The sequence below is a fragment of the Thermobia domestica genome, chromosome 2 (genome assembly GCF_964235325.1).
Source record: "Thermobia domestica chromosome 2, izTheDome1.hap1.1, whole genome shotgun sequence".
NCBI lineage: Eukaryota > Metazoa > Arthropoda > Insecta > Zygentoma > Lepismatidae > Thermobia > Thermobia domestica.
In genome coordinates, this window is record NC_137455.1 from 113,227,118 (window position 1) to 113,252,407 (window position 25,290).

The following is a 25,290-nucleotide window of genomic DNA, read 5'->3' on the forward strand; positions in this document are numbered from 1 at the left end:
GTAAGTAAGATTGAAATCGAGTGATCATTTTACTAGTAATATTTGATTCATTCCGTAGGCCAAGATTTGAGATTAACTATGTAACAAGTTGCTGAAACAAGCTGTATTTTTGATTTCAGTAGCTAATGTCATCCGAAATAAAAGCTGAACATGGTTTTGCTCGATTATACTACTGTGCTTGTGAGTTCGTTGTTGTTATGTATTGTTGTTGTTGATAATACTGTTTTAGTCTGTTACTTAAAACTTAATACAAAGGTGTGTCAGAAAGTAAGGTAGATTTTCGATCCGATTTACTGAAGAGCGTGCAGAGATAACTTTCTGAAACTCTATCATGTTTGACACATGGTACCGCACTAACATTCAACATAGGAATCATTGCGGTGCAAACATACATTCCAATGTGACAACAAATCGTCCGTGTCTTTTGCAAAGAAATGTTGCTTCAGTTTCCCTAACTAGGTAAGCGTAGCCTGTTGTGCCTCTTTCAGTATATCGAAACGCCACCCACTGCTTGATCATGCACAATACTTGTCACTAAACCATATGATATTTGCAGTGCATCTGCAGTGTCATGTAAACTTACTATTTTGTCGTTACGAAATGTCGCATCGACGTCACACGCATTCGTATCGGTGATGGACGTTACTAGCCTGCCATTTGTCAGTCCTCCTATCACTTGGGAATGCGTTGCACCACACATACACGTGTTTTTGCGACATAACATTCTGTCCATAAACCTCAAGCAATTCTTCATGAATGTCAGATGGCTTCTGTCCGTTGGCCCATAAAAAACGAATAACACAGTGCACCTCCTCCTTGGAGTAATGTTCAAGTAGAAATGTAATCTTTAAATTGCTCTGGGTATCAGACGGGTTGCTGTCAGACTTCACTCACTCTCCTTGATATCAGCAGCATTAAATATATATATATAATAAATATTCTTGTCAAATACTAAATGTTCATTTAACGTGTACATAGAGAAATCAGTTTGTGTACCAGATTCTGCCGACTTAGTTTGGAAACATTCGGTGATAAAATTAAGTACGAGAGTATTTTGAAAACTTCTCGTCCTGACCTTGAAATATTACGCCACTGGTAATAAGCCGTTCATGGCATATAATCAGGGCTCCCATCGACCTGGAAAATGTAGAGAACCTGGAAAAGTCATGGAATTGAATGTACCCGTAAAAAGATCCTGGAAAAGACGGAATTTCATGAAAGCTGCAAAAGTCATGGAATTTTAAGTATGAATTTTTATTTCTCAGAACCTATTTCTCATTTTTGCCTTACCTGGCTATTTGGTAAGAGATAGTTTATTCAATAATTATTTCTTATGTAAAATTTCTCTGCGTACGCACTCACACATTATATACATGTACATGCATAGTAGATGAAGAACCTGGTTCCCGGTGGGGGCACTCGGTCGAAAAAGTGTAACAAGCTTTTTCAGACCAGCCATCCTGAATGAGGTTTTCCTCATTCACATCAGGCAAATGCCTGGGTGGTAGAGCTCACTTATAGGTCCCAGACCGCTTTCTTCCTTCCCCAGTGTTTTCTTCCTTCTCTTTCCCCGGATAGTGTGCTCGCCGAGGGACGTCATCCCTCACACGACGGGCTAACATGGTCATATATGCCGAAAACCCAGAAATATAAATCCTAAAATCCTAATCGTAGATGAAGAACTTCCTGGTCGGGGAAAATGTAGTTGCTTTTTTACATTATATATAAACCTGGAAATTTGTGAATCGTGACCTGAAAAAGTCAGGGAATTCTTGCTAGCCAAATAAATGGGAACCTTGATAATACCATCTATGGAAGAAATAGTGTATTAGTTTCAATTGTCTAGCTGCATCAGTTCGTTGGAGGCAGTTATTTGAATCACTGTGCGTTGAGCTCGTTTACTGCATGACAGTGCTCCAATCCGCACAGCTCTTGTTGCCACTGATGCAATAAAAGACAGTGACTGCGAGGAGATTCAGCACCCACCATACAGCCCAGACGTAACATTACAGCCTTCAGAACAACAGTCATGTGAACTGGCACATTGCTATGCAGTATATGTGCTTAACGCATAACAACTGATTTGAATGACTACTTCCAACGAACTGACCCAGTTAGACAATTGAAACTGATAGACTGTTTATTCCGTAGATGGCACTGTGTACCATGAACGGCTTATTACCAGTGGCACGATATTTCAGTGTAAGGCTGGAAGCTTTTGAAAATACGCTTGTAAACTTCACGAATATTTTACCATAACTTTTAATTAGAATCTACACTACAATGAATCTTACAACTGATCAAATGAGTGACAGATTTTTACAAGAAATGTAACTTGACATGTCGTAATATAAACATTAATTTCAATACAAAAGTACGAAATAAAATATATGGTAAGAAGTAGAATTAATTAATTACTATCGAGTTCTTGCATTCCAGTATGGCGTTCACCTGGACATTTTCACAGTTATTTCTCTGTCCTTAAATTTTCTTTCTTTTTTTCTTTTTTTCATTGCATTTCCCCCTCCCTATCCGATGAAGCATGATATATATATATATATATATATATATATATATATATATATATATATATATATACATACATACATACATACATACATACATACAGGGTGTTTCAGATAAAACGTCCAGTGCTTATAAATCCGAAACGGCTGAGAATAAAAAGATGAAACAAAAACTGAGATAGGAAAGTGTTATAGGGCGTATCACATGGTGTTGTTGTGGTGACCCACAGGGCCCTCCTTCAAAAGGGCCCAGGGGCCAACTTCAAATTTTCAAATAGGAACATGTATTGAATAATACCTCATTCAATAGTACTTGAAAAACGGAACAACTTTTGTAGGAAACAATTTTCGATTTGGGCCACCGTTTTTAAATGGCCGCAAAAAGTGGGTCCTATATCAGATAAAACGTCCAGTGCTTATAAATCCGAAATGGCTGAGAATAAGAAGATGAAACAAAAACTGAGATAGGAAAATGTCATAGGGCGCATCACATGGTGTTGTCGCGGTGACCCACAGGGCCCTCCTTCAAGGGGGCCCAGGGGCCAACTTCAAATTTTCAAATAGGAACATGTATTGAATAGTACCTCATTCAATAGTACTTGTAAAACGAAACAACTTTTGTAGGAAACAATTTTCGATTTGGGCCACCGTTTTTAAATGTCCGCAAAAAGTGCGTCCTATATCAGATAAAACGTCCAGTGCTTATAAATCCGAAATGGCTGAGAATAAAAAGATGAAACAAAAACTGAGATAGGAAATGTAATAGGGCGCATCACATGGTGTTGTCGTGGTGACCCACAGGGCCCTCCTTCAAGGGGGCCCAGAGGACAACTTCAAATTTTCAAATGGGAACATGTATTGAATCATACCTCATTCAATAGTCCTTGAAATACGAAACAACTTTTGTAGGAAACAATTTTCGATTTGGGGCACCGTTTTCAAAATGGCCGCAAAAAGTCCTGTATCAGTTTGAAGTTGACACCTGGGCCCCCTTCACGGAGTTTCCTGAGGGTCACCACAACAACACCACTTGATATGCTTTATCGTCGTTTCTATCTCAGTTTTTGTTTCATCTCTCTATTCTCAGCCGTTTCTGATTTAGGCCTATAAGCACGGGACGTTTTATCTGATACAGGGCACTTTTTGTGGCCATTTTGAAAACGGTGGCCCAGATCGAAAATTGTTTCCTACAAAAGTTGTTTCGTTTTTCAAGTACTATTGAATGAGGTATGATTCAATACGTGTTCCCATTTGAAAATTTGAAGTTGGCCCCTGGGCCCCCTTGAAGGAGGGCCCTGTGGGTCACCACGACAACACCATGTGATGCGCCCTATGACATTTTCCTATCTCAGTTTTTGTTTCATCTTTTTATTCTCAGCCATTTCGAATTTATAAGCACTGGACGTTTTATCTGATATAGGACCCACTTTTTGCGGCCATTTAAAAACGGTGGCCCAAATCGAAAATTGTTTCCTACAAAAGTTGTTTCGTTTTTCAAGTACTATTGAATGAGGTATTATTCAATACATGTTCCTATTTGAAAATTTGAAGTTGGCCCCTGGGCCCCCTTGAAGGAGGGCCCTGTGGGTCACCACAACAACACCATGTGATGCGCCCTATAACATTTTCCTATCTCAGTTTTTGTTTCATCTTTTTATTCTCAACCATTTCGGATTTATAAGCACTGGACGTTTTATCTGAAACACATTGTATATATTCTAATGAGTGTATGAGTATGTTTTCACTATTTTCTTTTAAGTAATTCGTTTTCTATTTCGCTTTCTGATTCTTTTGTTTATATACAATAAAATCTCTGTGAACGAATACCTTCATAGCACAACCATATTATTTTGTCCTAGCAAAAAGGATATGTATTATTACGGGACAGAACTTACCTTTTACGGACGATAACAATCTTCTTTCCCCTTCCCCATCTAGTATTTCAGTAACCTCTTCATAACGGACAGGAATTATTCTCAGTACAAAGCAGTTTAAAAATAAATCTTCAATACAGTGCAATATACACAAAATTCCTTTCCATAAAAAGTGTTTTTGCCATAAGTGCGGTGTTAAACAACCGCACAGAACAGCTACAAGCTAAACATGAAAATATTTTCACAGGAGGATGATGGGTACTTGAAAAGAAAATGACCACACATGCAGAATATATTGCAGTACACTCCTATATAAACACGTGCCCCAGCGGTAGTTTTATTTCTTTACAGAGAGATATTCCCCTCCCTATCATCCTGCCAGTAATACGAACAATTAGTACAGTGTTTGGATATTAGCCTGTATTTACATTTTATAATAAGTGTATTTAATGTATACTGTGTGTAATTACCGTATAAGTTGAGTACTCTGCATTTATGGAACCTCTGAGTAACGGACACTTGTTATTTACGTACAAATAATCGTCCCATTGGTGTCCATTGTTCAGAGGGTTGATTGTATATTAAAATTTAAATAACAGAAATGTCTATTTGAACTGATAGAAGGTCAAGGTTAGTATTACATTATTAACGAAAATGTCCTTAAATGTAAGTAATCCTATAACCCTTTGGTCATAAATACTTCTTTAATAGACATCTATGTTGTATTTTGCTGAACAAAAAGTTGAGATACTAACCAAATCCAACCTGTAGTTTATATATTTCTTTTGTTTAGGTGTTAAAGTGACTGATGTACAAGCAATGGTTGAGAACCATCTGAAAGATTTGATATTGAAAACATTTGATCCTAAGAAAGCAGATACTATTTTCTCAGAGGAGGGTGAGGTAGGTTAAAATTTTCTTCTTGCATATCAGAGTGATATGAAAACATTTTCAAGAAGCTAAATAAACTGACGAAAAATAATTAATGAAGTGTGTATGATTTATGAATTAAAAATGTAATACAGTTACAAATGACTGTGTTTGAAATGCGTTGAATTAGATTGTTAGCGAACCTTTCAAAACATCGAAATATTATGAAGTATTATAATTACTTGTGTATGTACGTTTCATGACGTTTTCGAAGTTTGTAGAAGAATTAATTCACCGAAATATTGAGATTTAATATTTTTGTTAAACTTATTTTGTACTTGTTCGGGGTCACAAAATAATGAATGTTAACCTTAGTAACCACAAAATAATAATTGTTACCCTCAGTAACCACAAAATAATAAATGTTACCACAGTAACCACAAAATAATTATTGTTACTCTCAGTATTCACAAAATAATAAATGTCACTCTCAATAATTTCTAAACCAACATTAGTGCAGCGAAAGAACATTAGTATCGTCCGCAGATAATTCGAGGATATAACTTTGGCAGTATTTTATTAAGGAACAAAAATTCATTGTTACTAATCGATACATAATTATTGTTTGTTCTCTGTGTGTATGAGCTTTGATGTTTATAAAACAAGCATTTCCAAATATTGATTGCGTTAATTTGCTAGTGAGTTCATAGTGCTATGCAGTGAACATGTCGATTAAACGTACAAAACTGGTAATCAGTTTTTAAGTTTACTGTTGATAATTCCTATAGCTTAAGTCTTCTGATAATTTCGATAGCTAATGGTTTCATCTGAGTGTGTGGTATAATGGGTAGTGTTTTTAGATTGATTACAGGGTAAAATAAGTAATCATAAATCACTTACGTATATGATTCACCGTCACCGGAAAGGAAGTTTCTTGTGTCTACTTATTAGTCTTCATAATGTGCGTATTTTATTATTATTAGCTGATCTTCGTCTCCACATTTAGAACCTTATATTCTTAGAGGTCAGACAACAGCAAAACTTCCAAATGACTGATTGACATTTGATGAACAAATAGCTAAAGATTCAGTGGAGCTTGAAGTTGCGTGGTTTTGCACTTAAAACTCACTTATATTTCGTGCTAAGCTCAACTCTCACTTTTTTTTTTTTTTTTTTTTTTTTTTTTTTTTTAAGTGGGCTAGCTTAGGGCGTTTGTTTATAACTCTGCTTACTACACATGTTTCTACTTGGATAATATAAAATCCAGAATTTTTTTTCGTTATTTTTATGGTATACATAAAAAGGCACTATGTATAGATGTTAGTCGTGTTTAGAGGATGACCTTGATTTTAGTAAACGAAGTCAGTGTTATTCGTGCCATTGAATTAATTATTTTTTGTGAGGCTTGGTTTTTAAAGTCAGACGCTTTCTTCTTCTTCTTTTTTGTAGTGTTCTTTACTTTCGCTTCTTGGGTTTGTTTTTTTACCTTTTGCTGTTTATCAATCCAATTCTATATTTCAGCGAGTAAACTCAAGATGAATTTATTATTATTTACTTTTATATCGTATATCTTATTATATCTTATATCGTATTTTACTTGCTAAGTTAGTCATTGTATGTAGTTGATTTTGATCTCGCAACGATATAGTTTCTATTACATCACTAATACTCGCAAATATTACTAATACCTCACTAAAGCTATTTCAACAATATCATTTGCTTCAGAACATTATATAACTTCGATAGTAACAAAATTAAAATATCTGTTGTAAATTTATATTTCATTTTAAATGACTAATTGCAAGAAATATTAATTTAGTTTTACGAAAAGAATCGTGAATAAGCAACGGTTAGTTGTAGTAATATTTCTTACTAGCATAAAATTTATTTATTTTTATTTTATTTATAGTTTATTTTAAGCATATGATTTATTTTGCATATAATTTATTTTAAGATTAACTTGCCACGATTATCTTCCGGTGCTAAAGAAGAATACGATAATAATAATGAACGAAATAGTGGAATGAAGAAAATGAGAGGAAGGAGAAAACTCCGATAAAACCTACATACACGGTGTTTGTCCATTTCAAGGAGCACTTGGCGAGAGCTGGATCGAATCCGGGATCCTATGCGTAAGAGAGAATAGCTTTACCATTGAGCCACCACAGCCCCGTAATTTAAAATGATTTAAGAAGTAAACCATGACAGTCTTACATTGTTTTCCTGTGCAGCTTGTACTTTGTTCATCCAAAGTTTCGATTGCTGTGTGGGATTTTGCTACGTCCGTTGTACAGGATGGAAAAGAAAATAACCAGGAAAGAAACACGAAAATAAAAATAATATCTGGCGAATCTCCGTCTTTGTCAATGAAGACTGCGATAAAATAACTAAAAACTAAACTTTTAATAAATAGCTACAGCCCGTACTACGCTTAATTTGAATTGTTGTAGAGTATATCATCGCTGCGACTCGGGAAACCGCTAGGTGATCAGTTATACACTATAATATAAGCAGAAAGTCGTTTTTCATCTTCCCTTATATTTTTATGTCTGAATTCTTAATAATTTATTCATAGTAATGAAACAGAACTGACACTTGTTAATAATCTAAATTATGAGAAAGCACGTTTTCTGCTTTTCGTGGAAAGTTGTCAGTTTTGCACATAGCGATTTATTCAGATGCAGCAATGATATTCTACATTCAAATTTGAGTGTACTATCACATTCGATCTTCAATGCTTTACTTGTTCAAGATGGCGTATTAACTATCAATCATAAAAAACTACCAAACTCCAAAGTAATGTTGCAGCAGAGGGCTTTGAGAACCGTTTATTAAATACATGTACCAGGTATCTATATATTAAAATGTTACGTTTATATGTTTGTGTCCAATCCTGTCGACAGTGAGTTCTCGAGAAAGCTGCCGTTTACACTGATCGATTGCAAATTTTGTGTAGATTGTTCAGTTCTAATTGAATATTTTTTTTAAAAAAAATGGCCGTTATTTCTATTTTAAAAAAGTAAAGCATCATATCCTACAGTTATACATTCTAACACCACACGTCTTTGTATACCGGGTTAGTATATTTCTCTGGCATTTATTTCAAGGCCAAGTGATAATGAAAAACGAAGGATAACCACTTCTCCAGTCTAAGATGAATTTTTATTGCTTGGAATGTTTTGCCCAATGAACACCATATATCAATGACATAATTAACTCTGTAACTGTATATATATATTTATGTAAGGTATTTGCATATTATATACTACATGGAAGAAGAAAGAAAACACTGATGCATCCTATATCCAACCTAAACGAGGTTTACGTTCATTGTGAACTACGTAATCACTGGGCCAACGTTTGGAGGGTTCTATTCTATTATTCAGGCGACGGAGCAACAACGACGGCGAAAACGCACTTACTCCTGCCCTAATAACGGCCGAAGGTCCAACGACTGTTTACGAAATCAAATGGAGTAAAACAATTTACTTAATTTCTGAAGAGTTCGCAACCCTGGGATATGAAAAAATAATACGATGTGTAGACTGCGCAGGTTCAGCTAGTGTAACGTAAATTAGTTAATATGTTACCGATTGAAATTACATTTGTAGTTTGACGTCTGTCATTTATGCTGTATAGGCTAAGGGAGACGGATGATTAATGAAAGTGATCGATTATGAAATAGTGGAATGAAAATGTAGGAGCGAACTGGAGATACCACGAAAACAATGTTGTCCACCAAACTCACATGGCCAAGGATGTAACCAGGGACCCCTTGTACTACCAGAGTTGAGCGCTCTACAACTGAACTACCATGCTGCCTTGTACTTTATCATCCAATGCTAGTACCACGTCAAAACAATGTATTAAACGTTTTCGCAGTAACTTCAGAGAAGGGAAGGAATAGAAATATTAACGAAAATATAGTAACTGAGAAACGTCACATTCGGTGCAATATTGCTTCGCAGAGTCGCATTGTGTTTTCAGGATGAGAATGTAAAGAACCTAGGGAGTAGATAAAATTCACGATGCTGGTTGGCCGGTAAAAGTGCTAGAGATAGGAAATAACACTTAGAGAAATGGAGAGTAGTAAATTAATAATGCTGACCGGAGTAAGATAGTAAACAAATACATTATGTGATCAAAAGTATCCGGATACCTGGCTGAAACTGACTTATAGGTTCATGGTGCCCTCCATCGCTACTGCTGGAATTCAATATGGTGTTGGCCCACCCTTACCTTTGATGACAGCTTCCACTCTCGCAGGCATACTTTGAATCAGGTGCTGGAAGGTATCTTGGGGAATGGCAGCCCATTCTTCACGGAGTGCTGAACTGAGGAGAGGTATCGATGTAGATCGGTGAGGCTTGGCACAAAGTCGGCGTTCCAAAACATCCCAAAAGTGTTCTATAGGATGTAGGTCAGGACTCTGTGCAGGCCAGTCCATTACAGGGATGTTATGGTCGTGTAACCACTCCGCCACAGGCTGTGCAGTATGAACAGGTGCTCGATCGTGTTGAAAGATGCAATCGCCATCCCCGAATTGCTCTTCAACAGTGGAAAGCAAGATGGTGCTTAAAACATCAATGTATGCCTACGCTGTGAGAGTGCCACGCAAAACAAGGGGTGCAAGCTCCCTCCAAGAAAAACACGACCACACCATAACACCACCACCTCCGTATTTTACTGTTGGCACTACACACGCTGACAGATGACGTTCACCGGGCATTCGCCATACCCACACCCTGTCACAGGTTTGCCACATTGTGTACCGTGATTCGTCACTTCAAACAACGTTTTTCCACTGTTCAATCGTCCAATGTTTACGCTCCTTACACCAAGCGAGGCGTCGTTTGGCATTTACCTGCGTGATGTGTGGCTTATGAGTAGCCGCTCGACCATGAAATCCAAGTTCTCTCACCATACGCCTAACTGTCATAGTACTTGGAGTATATCCTGATTCAGTTTGGAATTCCTGTGTGATGGTCTGTATAGATGTCTGCCTATTACACTTTACGACCCTCTTCAACTGTCGGCGGTCTCTGTCAGTCAACAGACGAGGTCGGCCTGTACACTTTTGTGCTGTACTGTCCCTTCACGTTTCCACTTTACTATCACATCAGACACAGCAAACCTAGGGATGTTTAGGAGTGTGGAAATCTCGCGTAGAGTCTTCTGACACAAGTGACACCCAGTCACCTGACCACGTTTGAAGTCCGTGAGTTCCACGGAGCGCCCCATTCTGCTTTCTCACGATGTCTAATGACTACTGAGGTCGCTGATAATGAGTACCTGCCAGTAAGTGGCAGCACAATGCACCTAATATGAAAAACGTGTGTTTTCGGGGGTGCCGGATACTTTTGATCATATAGTGTATATATTATTAATATAAATAAATAAACACGAATAAAATCGAAAGCTACAATAAAATAATAAAAAGACTATGATAATAGTAAAAGTTCAGTTTATTTATAGTGTTAGGGACATTAAGTTGTTCTCCACCTACTACTGTAGAACACACATTTCATAACAGTAGTGATTCTATCCTGTCTTTTACATAAGTATTCTGAAAATACTTTTATTAATTTCCACGCCCTCGGAAAGAGATGGACAGATACTACCAACGACAATCATAGTCTCTTTGCTTGTAATGCCCTCCTCCGTGCCCCATCCATCCCGCTCCATTTAGCTTGTATTATTAGTACTGCTAATGTAGTAAATGTAATAATAGTAAAAAAATATATAGGCAGAAGAAAAGTGGGCAACAAGATGTTGAATATTGAAAATTTGATAAACAAGAAAGTAAGAAATCTTTTCTTTGAAAAACTGGGAGAAAACTACTTAAACGAGGAAAGATAGGTGCAGATAGTAACAGACGGTGAAAGCATATTAAATTTTGCACATAACAGGCTGCAGAAGTAGCAAATTACCACAAACAGAAAACGATTAAGAAACCATGGATTATAGAATAGATGTTGTAGAAAACGAGGGAAAGTAAGTCGTGGAAACAATTTGACACAGAAGAGGGCAGAGAGATATATGAGAATTAAACAACGAGTTACAAAGGGAAATAAATGGCAAGGGAAGAGTTCTACCAAAGAAAATGGTAGGACATAAAAGAATTAGAAAGAGTTGGGAAATATGAGGAAACGTACAAGGAGGCGAAATCCATGGAACTTTGGAGAAAGCAAGGGGATATTACAATGGCAGTACAAATTAAGAATGAGAAAGTAGTCAGCGAGAGAAGTGAAGTCTTAAGAAGAGGGAAAGAATGTGTTGAGGACTTATATGATAGTAGGGATAGACGTGTGGCTTAGATGATGAAATAGAAATGAAGTATACAAGAATGATAAATGGTTTAGTATTCTTTGGGATGAGTTTGGCAAAGCTATGTTCGAGATTAGGAATGGAAAGGCAACCGGAATAAACAATATACCGATTGAATTGATTAAGAATATGAGAGACAAGGGCAAGAAGAAACTGTTCGGACTCTGCAATGAAGTATATGAAACAAGTGAGTGGCCAAAAGATTTCCTGAATACTGTTATGGTACCAATGGCTAAGAAATTAAGCCCAGAGAGATGAGAGGATTATAGAACTATTAGTCTCATATCGTATGCAGCAAAAATTTTGCTTCGAATACTGAACAGAAGGTTACATGGAAGAACAAATGAAAAAGTTGAGGAAGAAAGTTTGGATTTAGGAGAGGTAAAAGCACAAAAGATCAGTTGGACTATTAAGGGTAATCAGTGAAAGATTTCTGGAAGAAGGGAAAAAGGTGTATGTTCTGTTTTTGATCTAGAAAAGGCTTTTCACTGCGTGAATTGGAAATTGTTGCTGAGAGTTCTTAAAAAAAAAAAAAAGTTGAGTTAGAATGGAAAGACCGAAGACTCATAAGAATCTTGAATATAAACCAGAAAATAAGTGTTAGAATAGGGAAGGAAATGATAGAGGAGAGTGCAATTGCAAGGGGAATTCGACAGTTTGAATAATCTTCACCAACATTATTTGATATATATCTAGAAGATAGTGAAAAAATACCTATATAAATGAAGACGGCAATTCAATAGGAGGTAGAATGATTAGGTGTATACGGTTTGCAGATGATATTGTGCTTGTTGCGAAATCTGAAGAGAAAATTAATAAGATGTTTGTTAGAAAATTTCAGGAAGAGCTGCGAAAAATATGGGATAAAATGAATGTCAGAAAGATAAGAGCCATGGTGATTGAAACGAAGCGGTCAGTGTCAAATATAGAAGTTGAACAGGTAACTACTTCGGATAACTGTGTTGTATTATTAGCGATGATATGAAGTATGAACGTGAAATAAAAGCAAGGAAAAGAATGGTGAAAGAAACCTTTAGAAGGAAGAAAAGTCTGTTTTGTGGGGACACAATAAAGAATTGAGAAACAGCCTCATAAAATGTTTTGTGTAAAGTATTTTACTGTATGGGGCAGAAACATGGACATAATGCAAATATAATGAAAAACGATTGGCAATTTTCGAAACGTGTGTATGGAGTATTAGCTGGGTTGAGTGGAATACAATTGAGAGTGTGTTGAAAATGGTGGAGGAGAAAAGAACGATTTTAGATCTTGTTGAAAGGAGAAAGAGAAACTGGTTGGGACATTGCGAAAGAAAGGGGAACTGTATCATGAGGTACGAATTAGAGGGTATGGTGGCGGGTGAGTAAGGCTACAATTGATGGACGGTATCAAAACGGAAAATGGTGCGTGAAGACGAAGAGGTTAGCTGAAGACCATGGAGCATGCAAGCTTCTCAGTTGCTGCAAGTGACCTGCCAATAATTGCAGAATATCTATGATGATGATGATAATTATTACTATTATTGTATTTTTATAATTTTTCTAATATTATTGCTAGTTTGTATTCCTGTTCATATTATTAGTTTTCTCTTACTGTGAACTTTTATCTGCCTGCACTAAATACTTTCCATCTCTTAACATGTTTCATCTCCCTATTTTATGAAGCTTTAGCGAAATTATTTACCAGATAAGTTTTCTTTTTCTTTCTTTCTTTCTTTTTTTTTTTTTTTTAATTTCATAAAGTTTTGTCTGTACTATATGTTACAGTTTATATAATACAAAACCGTAATTCCGTTCCGCTTAACTGTATGCATTTTTCATAGCGCGAAACTAGATTTTTGAGCGGATCTTCAAAAAAACATTTTTTTCGTAGGCTTTCTTAACCACCAGTCTACAGAATGTTTTTATTTCATTTAAATTTTGAAATCGGACACTATGCACAAGTTTCTAGGAGGAGATGATAATCACTGGGAGGCATAAATGGACGCAAGATTTTGGTATGTGGATGCAGGTTGGGGACGGATTAGACAGAGTAAAACCAAAATACTAACATATATAGAATTTAAATTCTTTTATACACATATTTAAAGTATATTCGCATATGCAAATATATAAAATTATCAGGCCTATTCTTCATAAACTCTAGTTGCAGTGAACTGAACAAGAGGTTAATTAATTTTCTGCGTTTATTATGCTCCCGTTTGGTAGGTAATCGTCATCGCCTGTCTTCCTTCTCCAAGATATTCTCATTTAATTAACGCAATATTAACGTATTTATTAATGTATTTGGACATCCACTATTGAAACCATTTTTTTTTTCCTGAAAAGATGTTGTGCCAACTTGAAATTGATTAATACAGTATGATTCCTTTTCTTACTCGAAAAATGAATAATTCGTCACTCAATAAGTTATCAAGAAGTGTGTAATCTGTCGAAATAGATTTAATATTTAGTTAAGTTTGATTTATTGTATTATGTATTAAGTTATTGTGTCGTTAAGTATGATTGTATCTATTAAATCTTATTTCATTTCAGACCCCTGCGTGGTTGACTGAAATGGTTGAACATAAAACGTGGCGGTCACTTATTTATAGGCTTGCGGAAGAATACCCTGACTGTTTGATGCTTAATTTCACAATCAAGGTACTATTCTTGTGTTCTTTCATAGCGTTAAGGAATTAACTTAAAGAATATTCGAAAAGAAATGTTTGCAAATAAATTAACTGCTATATATATATATATATGTATGTATAAACTGCTACCGTGGATGGAATCTGCCCTTATATAAGTTTTCACAAATATGAAGAGTTAGTAGTGAGTCAGATTTGCTGGCGGTCTCCAATAAGATGTGATAATGAATTAATCCAAGTTGAGATATTAATATTAGTATGTTGAGATACACTGTTAGCAAGTTGACATTTTAATAAGCAATTATTTACTGGTTGATTCTTAGAGAAAGTTAAAATAGTCTTACCTTTCGGTATTCTCAGTCTGTTCTTGAAATATTATTGGTGTAAATTGTTACGGTATTTTTGACAAAATTAAAATTGTTTATATTTGAAATTTTTTGTTTTATAAAGATTTTCTCGTTAATTTTTCGTTCAGTTTCATTGGCGTTATTATATTACCAGAGTATTAGCACATTTAAAGTGTGTTTCGTTCATTTTCTTAATTAATATAGGAATGTGTGTGAAGAGCAAACTGTTAAAACATTGCTTCTTTGTACCAATTTGGACTTACTTCATAAAATTATACAGTTTAGTGTGATAACTTTAATATATTTTCTCTTATGTTTATATTTAAGAACAATAATAATGATGCTTACGATATTTACAAAATAACGGAACTAGCAGAAGCCATCACAGAACGTTTTAATTGTTTCCTTAACTTGATATATGAGTTGTCTAGCCGTTGTATAATATAGCGAAATGTATCACCAGTTTAAGATGAAGAAAATTGCTAGCTATGTATTTTGTATTGTTTTCTTTAAATGTTTACAGGGTTCCCACAGACCTGGAAAATCAGGGAATGTCAGGGAATTTGATTTTTGTCATAGAAGGTGAGAAAAATAATTGAAAATTCAGGGAAAGAAAGTAATCGTTCTCGATAATGAAGCAAACTTTGAAATAGTAAGTTTATTTGGGATTTAGAGATTGTGTAACACAACAATAAAGGACAATAGGTTACAGATACATTAAAGTATATCAAAGTGTTTTGTGCCATGATGTGTAATTAGATTCTTAACTCTGAAACCAGTTGAGCTGTAGCATCATGAATTCCTTAATATGGATAGAGTGTGGCGTCTCTTATCTTTTGAGCTGAGACACGTGTCTTTTAACCGAAAAAAAAAAAAAAAACAATTCGACCCGTTTATACATATATATACTGTACTTAACCGATTTTGATATACGTACGTATGTTCAAGCATAACTTCGACACAAGTGCACCGATTTTAATGATTTTTTTAATTAATTAATTAATTTATTTATTTTTATTATTGAAAGTTTATTCTTTTCCGGTGGTTCCACATTGATAAGGGTCTAAATATAGTCTTCGGAGCTAGACCATGAAACTCTCCAACGGCAGACAGTGTTCATACCATACTTGGGTGTATGATCCAGTGTAATTTCGACATAGGTACACCAATTCTGTTGATTTACATTTTGTTTGAAAGAGTTGCATTGTGCTTTCACAGTGGTTTCATAGAAATCCTGGTGGCGATAGACCTGAAAGATCCAGAAAAGGCAGGGAATTTGAGAAGTCCCGGAAAAGTCAGGAAATTCTGTTTAGAGTCGGGGCATTTCGAAAAATGAGATTATAACCAATTCTTGGCCCTAAATTATTATTTTTTTTTATCATACACTTTAGTGAAGATGTATTCTTTAACCCTTTCGCTGCAGAATTAAATTTTCGGGTGGTTCGTGGAAAGGAGCAGTTAAGCAGGGGAAAAAAAAATGAAATTTTCATATTTTCGTGAAATATGGTTTAAAGACACTAAAGTATCTTATTACAAATACATAAATTGTATAAACGGCTAAACATGTCAAATTCAGTCATTGTATTTTCCAATATATAACACATGATATATTGCAAAATAACATGTTGTGAATGTTTGAAATGGTTGAAAGACTGTCAGCTTCACATCCATTTCCTGACACATCTGAATTAGAATCTAGCAAAAATGCAGCTATCTTACTGTCGCTGATTGTCTTACTGTTGTCCGATATTGTTTCCTGCTGTACTTAGCTAGCCTCAAACCCGCAGACACACCACAACAGAATAACGCAAAGCTTATTCATTCGTGCTTAACTGCAAAGTTCCAAGAAATCACCGCCAGTTGGAAGCACAATGCAACACGTTATCACTATTGAAATCGACTATCGCAGCGAAGTATAAACAAAAATAAACATTGGGGACTAAAGTCGATTTCCGCAGCGAAAGGCAAAAGTTCTCATATCGACTAAAGTCGACTTGTGCAGCAAAAGAGTTAATGTAATTTTTCTTTACTACGAAAGACTAAAAAATGAAATGAAGTGAAATTTTTCAGTTTAACGTTCCACGAACGAAAGACTAAAAGTACAGGAGCATTGAAAAGAGTGGATTTTCTTTTTACGAACTGCAAAGAACCCCGCTCGAGTTTGTGGAAATCCAGTTCCCGTTAAATTGGCTGGTATTGCAGTATGTTGTGTATTTTGGTCCCCTGATGAAAAGTCTCAAAGGGCACAAAGCCCGAAAACCTCACGTTTTTTAGATATCCGCTCACTTAAAGGCATACGCTTCCTCGTAAACTGAAAATAATAATTAGGACAGCATTTTATCTATGAAGTATAAACAAGTCTCACTAGGGTATACTAGGGTTTTTTGGGTCGCTAATTCCGAATCCGAGGTCGGTTAACCTCCATCATATCAGGTTCAAAGTCATTTTAAGTGACGATAATCACAAAACCACAAAAATCTAAACAAAATGTACATAAATGATTTTTGAGTCGCTGGATCCGATTATGACATTTTATTGACTCGACAAGGTAATGTCTAGGCCATTGCAATCATTCCAAGGTCAAACTTGAAAAGCCGTCGAAAAGATTTGAAAAATCATAGGTAGGGTTTTAGGGTAGCTGAATAAACTTTATTTAGAGACCATGAAAGTACTGATATTTTTCAGTGAGATAGAAGTAAGTGTGAGCCAGGATTGTTACATTTTAGAATCTTTTCAAGATTTAGAAACGCTACTCGATATCAGCTTTGAATACACTTTGCAGTGAATGATGACGAATTACCGGCCATGGAAATAGATAGTCCGATATTAAGGTATTATTGCACTTGTAAGTCAGATGCTAGGGCATTAGGTTGTTGTGCACATGTAGCCAGTGTCCTATGGTTTTTAGGATGGGCTCCACATGAACAACAAATCAAATACCCTAGTGAGCTCTACTGAAATACACACAAGATGCTGGTTGTATGTGAACAATCGTAATGTGAACAATGATGGGAATGAAGGTGAAATACTGGAGGTTGAAATTCAAGAATGATGAGATAAGAGATGCAGAACCAATCGTTATTGGAGAAGACAACACTGCACATGGCTGACTGGAACACTGCACATGGCTGACTGGAAATCTAAATGGACAATATTACTGGTAAATACGATTAACACCGACCTCGGATTCGAAATTAGCTAACCTAAAAACCTATCTATGATTTCTTTCAGACTTTTCAAAGGACGGTTTTCCAAGTTGACGTTGAAATGGCCTTGTTTTATCACGAAAATGACACAATCGGATCGAGCGACTCAATAAACATTTATGTACTTTTTTTGTTAAGATTTTTGTAACGTCCCCTCTCGATTTGATCTTTATATGACCTTAAATTTGACGTGATGGAAGTTAACCGACCTCTGATTCGGAATTAGCGACCACAAAAACCCTAGTACACCCTGGTGAAACTCGTTCATAGATAAAATGTCGACCTAATTATTATTTTCAGTTTGCGAGGGAGCGTATGCCTTTAAGTGATTATAATAATAAGCGGATATCTCAAAAACGTGGGGTTTTCGGACTTCGTGCCCATTAAGACTTTTCATCGGGGGTCTAAAATACATGACATACTGCAATACCAACCAATTTAACGGAAAGTGGATTTCCATGAGCTCTAAGCGGGGTCCTTTATTGTTTGGTGGCCAGCTGGACTGATAAGAAAACAGTAATGCTTTTGATAGTGTGAAGCGTATGTGTGAGAAAGTCAAGACAGTCAACCACTTCTTTAGAATTACCAAATGTGTTCGTTTTCCTTCTTATACGAACGTATGAACCTACAATAATTTTACATTAAAGTTAGTTGGAAATGTTGATTTCGGACTGTATGAAATCTTCGTGTTATCCCAAGAAAAACCTGGATTATCATCTAGACTGACGTTAGCATGGGGAAATCTGTGTGGCTAATTACATATCAGTAAAAGTTTCAAAAATTGATCTGAAAAACCTGAAATAGTCGGGGAATTCTTTTCCGTAAATTTTGTTGCCACCCTGAAATTTCATTAGGATGTGATGATAGTCTTCGGAGCTAGACCACTAAATTCCTCAGCAGTTGATAGTGTCAATATCGTAATTAACCGATTACATTATAGGCATAGTCGCGGATAACTTCAACATAGATGTACCGATATTGATTATTCGTTTTTAGTTTCCAAGAGTGTACCTTCTCGCAAGTTTCATATAAATTTTATCAGGATTTGATAACAGTGATTGAAGTTAAATCATCAAACGCTTCAACAGCTGATAGTCTTAATACAGTATGTATATTCACGTATATTTCCGTGTCGTGTAGACTGATTAATAATAATAATAATAATAATAATAATAATAATAATAATAATAATAATAATAATAATAATAATAATAATGATAATATATTTTTTGATCACGTAAATTTCTTTGACCGACCCATTTTATAGGAAGTTAATGTCCTACCTTTAGTTAGTGTGTTACCGAACTTCTGAGGATAGGAAAAGGGTGAAACTTCTGTCAGAAGAAATCAAGAAAAGTCAGGGAAATGCTTCAAAATATCTCAAAAATCAGGAAAATTGCTACAGATTTTTTTTTTTTTTAACTTTGCTTTACAATCAGTCTTTATAATGATAATTGAATATGTAACGGTAAGTTACTTTTTTTAATGAAGCTCCTTACATCTTAAAAAAAAAAAAAAAAAAAAAAAAAAAAAAAAAAAAAAAAAAAACGTGTCCATCTTTAAGATTTGACAATTTTTGCACTGTAGTGCTTGGAAATAAACCTTATTCGGAATTGTGGCAGATCATTACGTGGAAACGATACAATGGAGTGTGTTTTTTCTTTATATATATATATAAACATGAAAATCTATTTGTAGAAAATTTGCATGAACGTAGTCTAGTTGCTCAAAGGTTAGTGGAAAATGTAATCAGATTTCACGAAAATATTCGAAAAGTTTCTATTATTAAAGCGATGTTAACGCGCATTAAAACTGCCTACAGAAGATACAAAGAACACTTCAAAGAATCAAGGCAGATTCAATAAAATTTTCAGACCACCGCATTAAATTTTCTCATTCCAATTTCTTCAACTAAATCATGCTATGCTGCAGCATTTATTTGTGAAGTATGAACAAAATTACCTTTCCAGAAAACTTTGTTCAAAGGAAACTTTTTAATGAAACTTGTCTATATATTAGGGTTATTTATGGCACATCAGTTTATTAAGTTAAGCAAAACCATTCGAGTCGTTTCTTAAAAAAAATCATTGAAAAAAAAAAAAAGTATAAACTACCCCTCATAGATCCTTTCAGGGCAAATAAGTTATGCGATATTGTAATGTTATTAATGAAAGTTTTATTTATGAAATAGAAACAAAATTGCCTCACCCCCAGGAATTAACTACCCCTTGTTGATTTTTTTTTGAGACAAATGGGTTTTATACCATATTCTCAGTTTAATAATGAAATATTGATGTATGAAATATAAACAAAATCATCCTTGAAAAAATCATCTGGGTAAACTCACCCCAAGAATAAAATACCCCTTCTTGATTTTTCCTTGAAAAAAGCGTATAGTATTTTCATTTTCGAAAGTGTCACAAATTTTTATTTTCATCGTTCGGTAAATTACTTGATTTTTTTGGGGGAGGAGGGAGAGGGGAGGTGGAAAAAATAATTAAAAAAAAAGTCTGTAGGGAATCGTATAATTTTTTTTTTAATCGATACGTTGAACGGTATGCCCTCTAGATGAGTGAACGTCTTTATATCGGGACGAACGGGGGCCATAAAAAAATCCGTTGAAATTCTATGAAATTTAAATTCGCTGAAATCTTGAATTCAGTGTTTTTCATGATCACTATACTTTCTTCTGTTATTGCTCGAAAGAAAACAAGAAAAGGCTGAAGAAGGAAAATTATCGCTGAAAATAAAGAAACTTGAGGAGCGTTGAAAGGTGTTAAAACTTCAGGCTTTTGAAAGAACTACAATAAATAAATAAATAAATGTTACCGAAGAAAGAAGAAAAAAAAAAAGGTTTCTGGCTGTAAACATTGAAAAATATTAGCAAATTATTATAATATGTGTATATTTATGAGTGTCTTCAGAATACTGAGATATTAAAGATATCGTTAGTGAATACAGTAGAGCGTCGATTATCCGAACGTCGGTCAACCGAACGACCGCTTAACCGAACTGTGTACTCGCTCGCACCTGTTACTCTCCCACCCTACCGTCCATCATCCCCCTCACCCCCAAACCAAGTTTCGCACAGTAGTCGCCGCACTGAGCCACCGCTGGCGGAACATTGCTTCTAATGGGGCCTTCATAAGGCGCTGCTGACCGGCCAAGCCGCCAGTCGCTGTGTTTCAACAATCGGCACACTTCTTTTTATGAATAAATTTACTGTACAGTACTTCTTTTTGGCAAATAAACATGTACAGTTCGATTATCCGAACAAACCAGTTTTCCGAACACCCATGTCCCCCAATTACTTCGGATAATCGACGCTCTACTGTATTTATTATTTGATACTAGTGTTTTACCGTATTCTAAAAGCAGGAAGTTTGACCCCTAATAAATATTTACAATAAGAAAGTAAGCTTATCCTATATTTGAAAAATAAAAAAAGAACATTCTGTGGTGTAGGAAGATTTAAAAAAAAAAATTCTTAACTTATTAATGAATCATAGTATTCACGGTGTTGCTGATCAAGAAAAATTTACTTAGACATGGAAATTCAGGAAAAATTAAGTAAATCAATATAAGAATTTCAGTGTAAACCATGTAATTAGAAAATTAACTTGTATTTTAATCGAGTTGTATAATTGATGTTTCATAACATATTTCAGTTGATATCGGATGCAGGGTTCCAAGGAGAAATAACCAGTATTTCTACCGCTGCGCAGCAAATTGAGGTGTTCTCTCGAGTTCTTAAGACCACAATTAGTGGATTTCTCCAAAACACGGAGGATCTTCAGAAAAATATTCAGGAATGTGCAGTAAGTGGAAGCAAACATTTTGCTATTAGCTGTTAAAACAAAGATAAAATGAAATGTTGGACTCTTTTGTTTATTTATTTGGTGTTCAACGTTTCATTTTATTTATTTATTTATTTATTTATTTATTAATGAGCAAGGCTAATTAAGACATGGATATACAGGTAAATGTACAGGGTTCATACACTACCTGGAAAACATGAAAATCTCAGGGAAATTGAATTTGGAAGAAAAAATCCTGGCTAATTCAGGGAAATCAATCACATCTAGTAAAAAATCTGGAAAATTCAGGGAAATTGAATTCAATATTTTTGTATATTTTGAATGTATTCAAGTATAGAACAAAGTTTTGCATATTTTAAATTTTATATATTTTAATTATTTATTTTTTTGTGACAATATTTAATTGCAATCGTTCATTGAGAAGAAGGGTGGCCATTCTTAAATATATTAATATATTATTCTTAAAATTTATGTGTTCTCTTACTGTTAGTTTCTTCCACTATACCTGATAATTGCAAAATTAATACATGGAAAACCTGGAAAATTCAGGGAAATTGAGTTCAATAGTTTTATATGAACCCTGATGTAGGATTCAAACTACACTTACTTTCACGGGGTACAAATCCATGTCTTCATGAAAGGCAAGAATAGAAATAATTTGACCACGAAGGAGCTTTAATTATCTTCTGCTGTTCTTTGTTCTGTTAAGAAAATGATCAATGGGGCAGTTTTAGTCAGTTATATTTCCCACAAGCAGTTTCTGAGGACTAATATCTTATATGTTGTAATTGCCAGATAATAAGTACTCTTTTGTATGTGAATGATTAGTATACTGCCTTTGGTACATGTGGTACGAGATTTGATTGTCGGTGAGGGCGCATAGTTTTCGGCGCTGATCCGGTATCGTTAGGCGATTGTAGATCTTAAAAAGTAAGAGTCTTAAAGGCTTGGTGGTGGCATTCCGGTTTTTAGCTGATCAGTCACCCAATAAAAGCCATCTGGCTGGCTTAGCTCTTCATGGGTTGTAATGCCAGAAAATTGGTTTTAGTTTAAACCAATGGTAATGATTAACACATAACTAATAATAATGTTGATTTATAATAATAATAATAATAATAAAGTGAGTATAAATACGGACTTTTTGTTATCAGGCATTAAACTTCATAAATTTAGTCTTGTGTGATACAGTAGTTCGTAGAGAGTTCTGCAGTCTTGTCATTGCACAGAGAATACACCGACTTTAATACCTACATGCTCTCACAGATAAGCTACTCCTATATACGAGGATTGCGATTGCTTCAGTACGTTTGTTAATATATGTTTTTATTTTAATTTGAAATAATAATTGTGAATTAATAATTTGAAATGCAATAGTCAACGGTGATGTGTCTCGGGGCTAATCTAGGCCCGCACACATTTTTTTCTATAGAGCTCTAGTAAGGTGTAGTATTGGAACTCTCATTTCTGGAGCGTGGAGTCGCGAGTTTAATTTCAATTATCTCCTGTAAGCTCAGTTTAGTGGTTCTGCATTCTGACTGTGCCCCAGTACCGAAGTTCCCATTGGGAGAGGCTGGCACGCGGTGTTGACATCTTCAGTCGCAACTACCACTCTTCACAGACTTTCAGGAATAGCCCCACTCTTCACCTTTCCTTCTCTTTCTAGCACATGCTATGCTGTTCTTCAACACGATGAATCCACATTCTGTGCACATATTAGTTATATCACTATAACTGTAATTGACATCAGAAAGCGCCATTATGTATCCCTTCCAGTGGGGATTGATCAGTAACATTCTCCAACATGAATGTTCACGGTGTACATGGCCCTGGGTTCGATTCCCGGTATGATAGCATGATAAAAACTTAATACATTACGGTGATTCGGCTTTCACATTAAACTGTAGATTAACGTCTCATATAGCGTCTGTTCTTAAAAAGAATACTAAACTTCAACAGACAGACGAACATTCACCACACCTTATCATGAATAAACTGAGGTTCAGTGTATCTATACAGTGATGATGTTATTCACTGCACGGTAGGTGACGAAACTATTGCTTGTGGAAATTCTCATTACAGTTGGGAAACAACCATTATAATTCCCGGAATTTCATATGAAAATTTTTTGATAACACCGTAACAACAGAAAACTTATCGCACACAATCCCATATGGTCTGTCTGAACCAAATGAAACATATAGTGTTAGGTGATGTTCTTGCATTACACTTAGCAACAGAGAACAATAAATCCTTCGATTGTAGATCCAGAATATCAAGTTGTTGTCAAGAATAGCAATCGATGGAAAGTGAACATCGATCAAAGTCGCTCGATTTTCTAAATTAATGTTAGAAAATTCCAATGGACTGAAAATTTCCCGGAAGGGCAAATCATTGCATTGCTAGAAATCGAAACTTAACACTAAAGTAATATTGCACATCTGCTTGATCCTCTCCCAGATATTACTCAGAAGCTTTTACAAATATGCAATATATAAGCATGACATATTCTATCAGCAAAATCTGCCTAACAACGTGCACATCTTGTTCGCTTTTCAGTATACATATTGAATTACTGCTAATTATACAGATTAAGCGTGTTGAGTGAAATAAAATACAATTTGTGTAATATTATTGTTTCTCTTGTAGAAAATGGTGTGCCATGGCCAACATACTTATGTGTATAGCCAAGTTTTACTTCAGGTATTGTCACAAGAACCAAAGGGTGGATCCATTATGAAGAGGTTATCACAAGAAATAACGAAGTGTGCACAACAAAAGTAAGCATTATTTCCATACTAGTACTTTTTCTTTAAGTCAGAATATTTTTAAGCGGAACCACAAATAATGTGGTTATTTGATGTGTTGAGTTGTTGCTCAAACGAAGAAAAATATACACTAACGAGTTCTGGTATCATTATTCTGTTTATGTTCTCCCACATAATCTATCGAAGAAAGTTTGTGAATACTTCCAAGAAAGGAGTGTTTGTGGAATCCCCCTGTAGGGAAGAATTGTTTTCTAAGTTAGTTGTAGTAACTTCCTTTAATATTCGTACAATCTTATTCTCTCCAAAAACTTTAGGTTAGTGTTCAGCATGGCAGGTGTAAATTTTCTACCTGATTGAAGATAATATTTTATGTAGTGACATGGTCTCAATTTTGATATCTCATGAAGTTTTAATCGAGGCTTTCTTCTTATATTTCCTTTTATTTTTCTTTCAAATAGAAGAATTCCGAATTTTGTACTAGATGGACCGTCTTATTTTCTTCTCTTTTCTATAGTTACCAGAATGTACCCTCATCTATGTCCCTCAAAATTTCGTTATTCATTTTTTTTTTTTTTTTGTGCCCAGGATATACACATCATTCTGCGTAACGTTGCATTTAGAGAGCTTCCATTTTTTTCTGTCCATCTTTTTCAGTGTTTGTGTCTCCGATTCATATGGTGCCAAGTTTGAAATAAAGATGTTGATGAAAAGTTTCCACCAAAATATCTTTGGAAGTTACAGCCTTGTATGTTAAATGCTTCCTTCGCTTGAGCAATTCTTGTTCTCTCGTCTTGTACACATCTTCCGTCCGAAATAACCACACTTCTTCAAACACAGGAATGTTTTCACATCATTCGTTTTCTCCTTTCTAAGCGCACGTTTTATCATTATCTTCTTTCCCTTCTCATGACTTTCATTTGTTTATTTCT

At 35.1% G+C, this 25,290-nt stretch overlaps 1 protein-coding gene across 3 annotated transcripts in view; it reads left to right on the forward strand.

Annotated features, from left to right (window-relative positions):
* TH1 (negative elongation factor complex member TH1) overlaps window positions 1-25,290 on the forward strand; it is an 80,434-nt gene that overhangs the window by 22,391 nt on the left and 32,753 nt on the right. For all 3 annotated transcript variants that reach the window (XM_081745123.1, XM_081745111.1, XM_081745116.1), the window contains 4 exons: window positions 5,193-5,302; window positions 14,131-14,238; window positions 21,447-21,596; window positions 24,243-24,373. In XM_081745123.1, coding sequence (XP_081601249.1) covers window positions 5,193-5,302; window positions 14,131-14,238; window positions 21,447-21,596; window positions 24,243-24,373 — 499 coding nt within the window. The remainder of the gene's footprint in view (window positions 1-5,192; window positions 5,303-14,130; window positions 14,239-21,446; window positions 21,597-24,242; window positions 24,374-25,290) is intronic.